This window comes from Babylonia areolata, chromosome 22, assembly GCF_041734735.1.
Source record: "Babylonia areolata isolate BAREFJ2019XMU chromosome 22, ASM4173473v1, whole genome shotgun sequence".
Lineage (NCBI taxonomy): Eukaryota > Metazoa > Mollusca > Gastropoda > Neogastropoda > Buccinidae > Babylonia > Babylonia areolata.
In genome coordinates, this window is record NC_134897.1 from 41,467,632 (window position 1) to 41,470,131 (window position 2,500).

At 43.7% G+C, this 2,500-nt stretch overlaps 1 protein-coding gene across 1 annotated transcript in view; it reads right to left on the bottom strand.

Annotated features, from left to right (window-relative positions):
• Positions 1 to 2,500, bottom strand: part of LOC143297450 (dual oxidase 1-like) — an 82,015-nt gene that overhangs the window by 53,707 nt on the left and 25,808 nt on the right. Inside the window, exons 6-7 of the mRNA XM_076609830.1 lie at positions 2,296 to 2,500; positions 435 to 601 (exon numbers count right to left, since the gene is read on the bottom strand). The exon at positions 2,296 to 2,500 is cut by the window's right edge and continues 9 nt beyond it. Coding sequence (XP_076465945.1) covers positions 435 to 601; positions 2,296 to 2,500 — 372 coding nt within the window. The remainder of the gene's footprint in view (positions 1 to 434; positions 602 to 2,295) is intronic.

The window sequence follows — 2,500 nt, forward strand, 5'->3', positions numbered from 1 at the left end:
CCTGTCTTATCATGTCCTGTCCTGTCCTTGTCTTGTCCTGTCATTGCCTTGTCTTGTCTTGTCCAGTCCTGTCTTGTCTTGTCCAGTCCTGTCTTGTCTTGTCCAGTCCTGTCCTTGCCTTGTCTTGTCGTGTCCAGTCCTGTCTTGTCTTGTCCTTGTCCTGTCTTGTCCTTGTCCTGTCCTGTCTTGTCCTGCCCTGCCCTGCCCTGCCCTGTCCTGTCCTTTGCTTAGTCCTGCCTTCTCTTGACCTGCCCTGTCCTTGTCGTGTCCCTTGTGCCCTGCCCTGTCCTGTCCTTTGCTTAGTCCTGCCTTCTCTTGACCTGCCCTGTCCTTGTCGTGTCCCTTGTGCCCTGCCCTGTCCTGTCCTTTGCTTAGTCCTGCCTTCTCTTGACCTGCCCTGTCCTTGTCGTGTCTCTTGTGCCCTGCCCCTTTACCTGGAAGACGGCGAGGACGTGTTTTCGGGCGGCTTGGAAGACCTGGTGGTCCGACAGGTTGGAGTTGCCCAGCTTGAGGTCCTCGGCCACCAGGTTGTGGTAGCGCAGCCACACCACCTGCAGCGCCAGCAGGAAGGGGGACTCGTGCCCTTTGGCGTTCCCGATCGCTGGCGTTGGAGGTATAGGTATAGGTAAAGGTAAGGTAAGGGTAAGGTGAGGTAAGGTAAGGTAAGGTAAGGTAAGGTAGGGTAAAGGTGACGTGAGGTAAAGGTAAATGTAAGGTCAGGTGAGGTAAGGTAATGTAAGGTAAGGGTAGGATAGGGTAAGGTAAAGGTAAAGTAAGGTAAGGTAAGGCAAGAAAAGGTAAGGTAAGGGTAAGATAAGGTAAGGTAAGGTAAGGTAAGGTAAAGGTAAGGTAAAGGTAAGATGAGGGTATGGTAAGTGAAGGTAACATAAGGTAAGGGTAAGATGAGGTAAGGTAAGGGTAAGGTATGGCAAGGGAATGGTAAGGTAAGGAGAGGTAAAGGTAAGGTAAGGTAAGGTAAGGTAAGGTAAGGTAAGGTGAGATGAGATGAAACACAGTAAAGCAAGGTAAGGTAACATAAGGTAAGAAATAAAATGTCCAGTATTCCATTAATGTTTTTTTGTGTTGTTGTAGTGTTCATCTTTTCGTTGTTTTGTTATGCTGCTCCAGAGTATAGCGCCTTCCACGATGAAAATAACTACCATGCCGAGACATGGTCTTGTTCCCCTGTTAGAGATCGTTGGTAAACACTGGGTATATGGTACTGTGTATTATGTATTCCCTAGGGTCTCTATAGTGTTTATCTATCCGTTGTTTTACCTCTCCTCACCAAAAAAATCATGGATATAACAAAGAACTCTATTCCATAGCGTTTCTGTGGTTTTTATCTATTCGTTGTTTTTCCTCTGCTCACCAAAAAAAAAATCATGGAAAAACAAAGATCTCTGTACTCCATAGTGTTTCTGTGTTGTTTTTAATTTTTTTTTTTTTTATCTAATCATTGTTTTACCGCTACTCAGCCAAAAGCCCAGTGATAATGACAGAGTATTCTGTAATCCTGAACGTTTCTATAGTGTTTAATTTATCTAACCCTCGTTTATCGCTACTCAGCTAAGAGCCTGGAGATAAATAAAAAAAAAAAAAGAAGAAAGAAATCTACATTCCTTAATGTTTCTATAGTGTTTTATTTATCTATTCGCTACTCACCTAAGAAAGCCTGGAGATCATAATAAAGTGATCTCTATTTCTTAATGTTTCTGTGTTGTTCATATATCTAATGTTTGTTTACCGCACCTAACCAAAAACCCTAAAGATTGTAAAACATTCTGTATTTTCTTAATGTTTCCGTAGTGTTTATCTATTCGTTGTTGACTAAAAGCCTGGAGATATTAACAAAGGATTTTGTATTCTTTGATGTTTCTCTAACGTTTATCTATTCGTTGTTTTCTGCTCCTCACCAAAACGTTTGGAGATAATCAAAGTATTCAGTATCCTTGATGTTCCTGTATCCATTCGTTGTTTTACCACCACTCAGCTAAGAGCGTGGGGATAATGATAAAGAAATCTTAATTCCTTACGTTTTCTGCATTGTTTATCGTAGTTTTACCACCAATCAGCTAAGAGCTTGGAGATGATACTAAAGAATTCTGTATTCCTGAATGTTTCTGTAGCGTTTATCCATTCTTTCTTGACCGCTACTCAGCTAAGAGCTTGGAGATAAATACTAAAGAAATCTGCATTCCTGAATGTGTCAGAAGTTTTTAATCCATCTACTTGTTTACCGCTGCTCAGCTAAGAGACTGTAGATAACAATAACACATAGATTCCTAATCTCACCGAACAGCCTGGAGACAGGCCCCAGGGAGTGGTCCCGCGGGGCAGGCTGGTTGCTGAGGGGAAGGCTCTGAGTGTTCAAATCCGGGAAGCTGGTGTTGGGCACCTGGCTGTCCGCCTTAAGGGCGCCGTCCTGGAAGCTGCGCAGGTGGTTGGTCCACATGCGTGACGTGCCGTAGATCACTCCGCCATCCAGGAAGGACGTCAC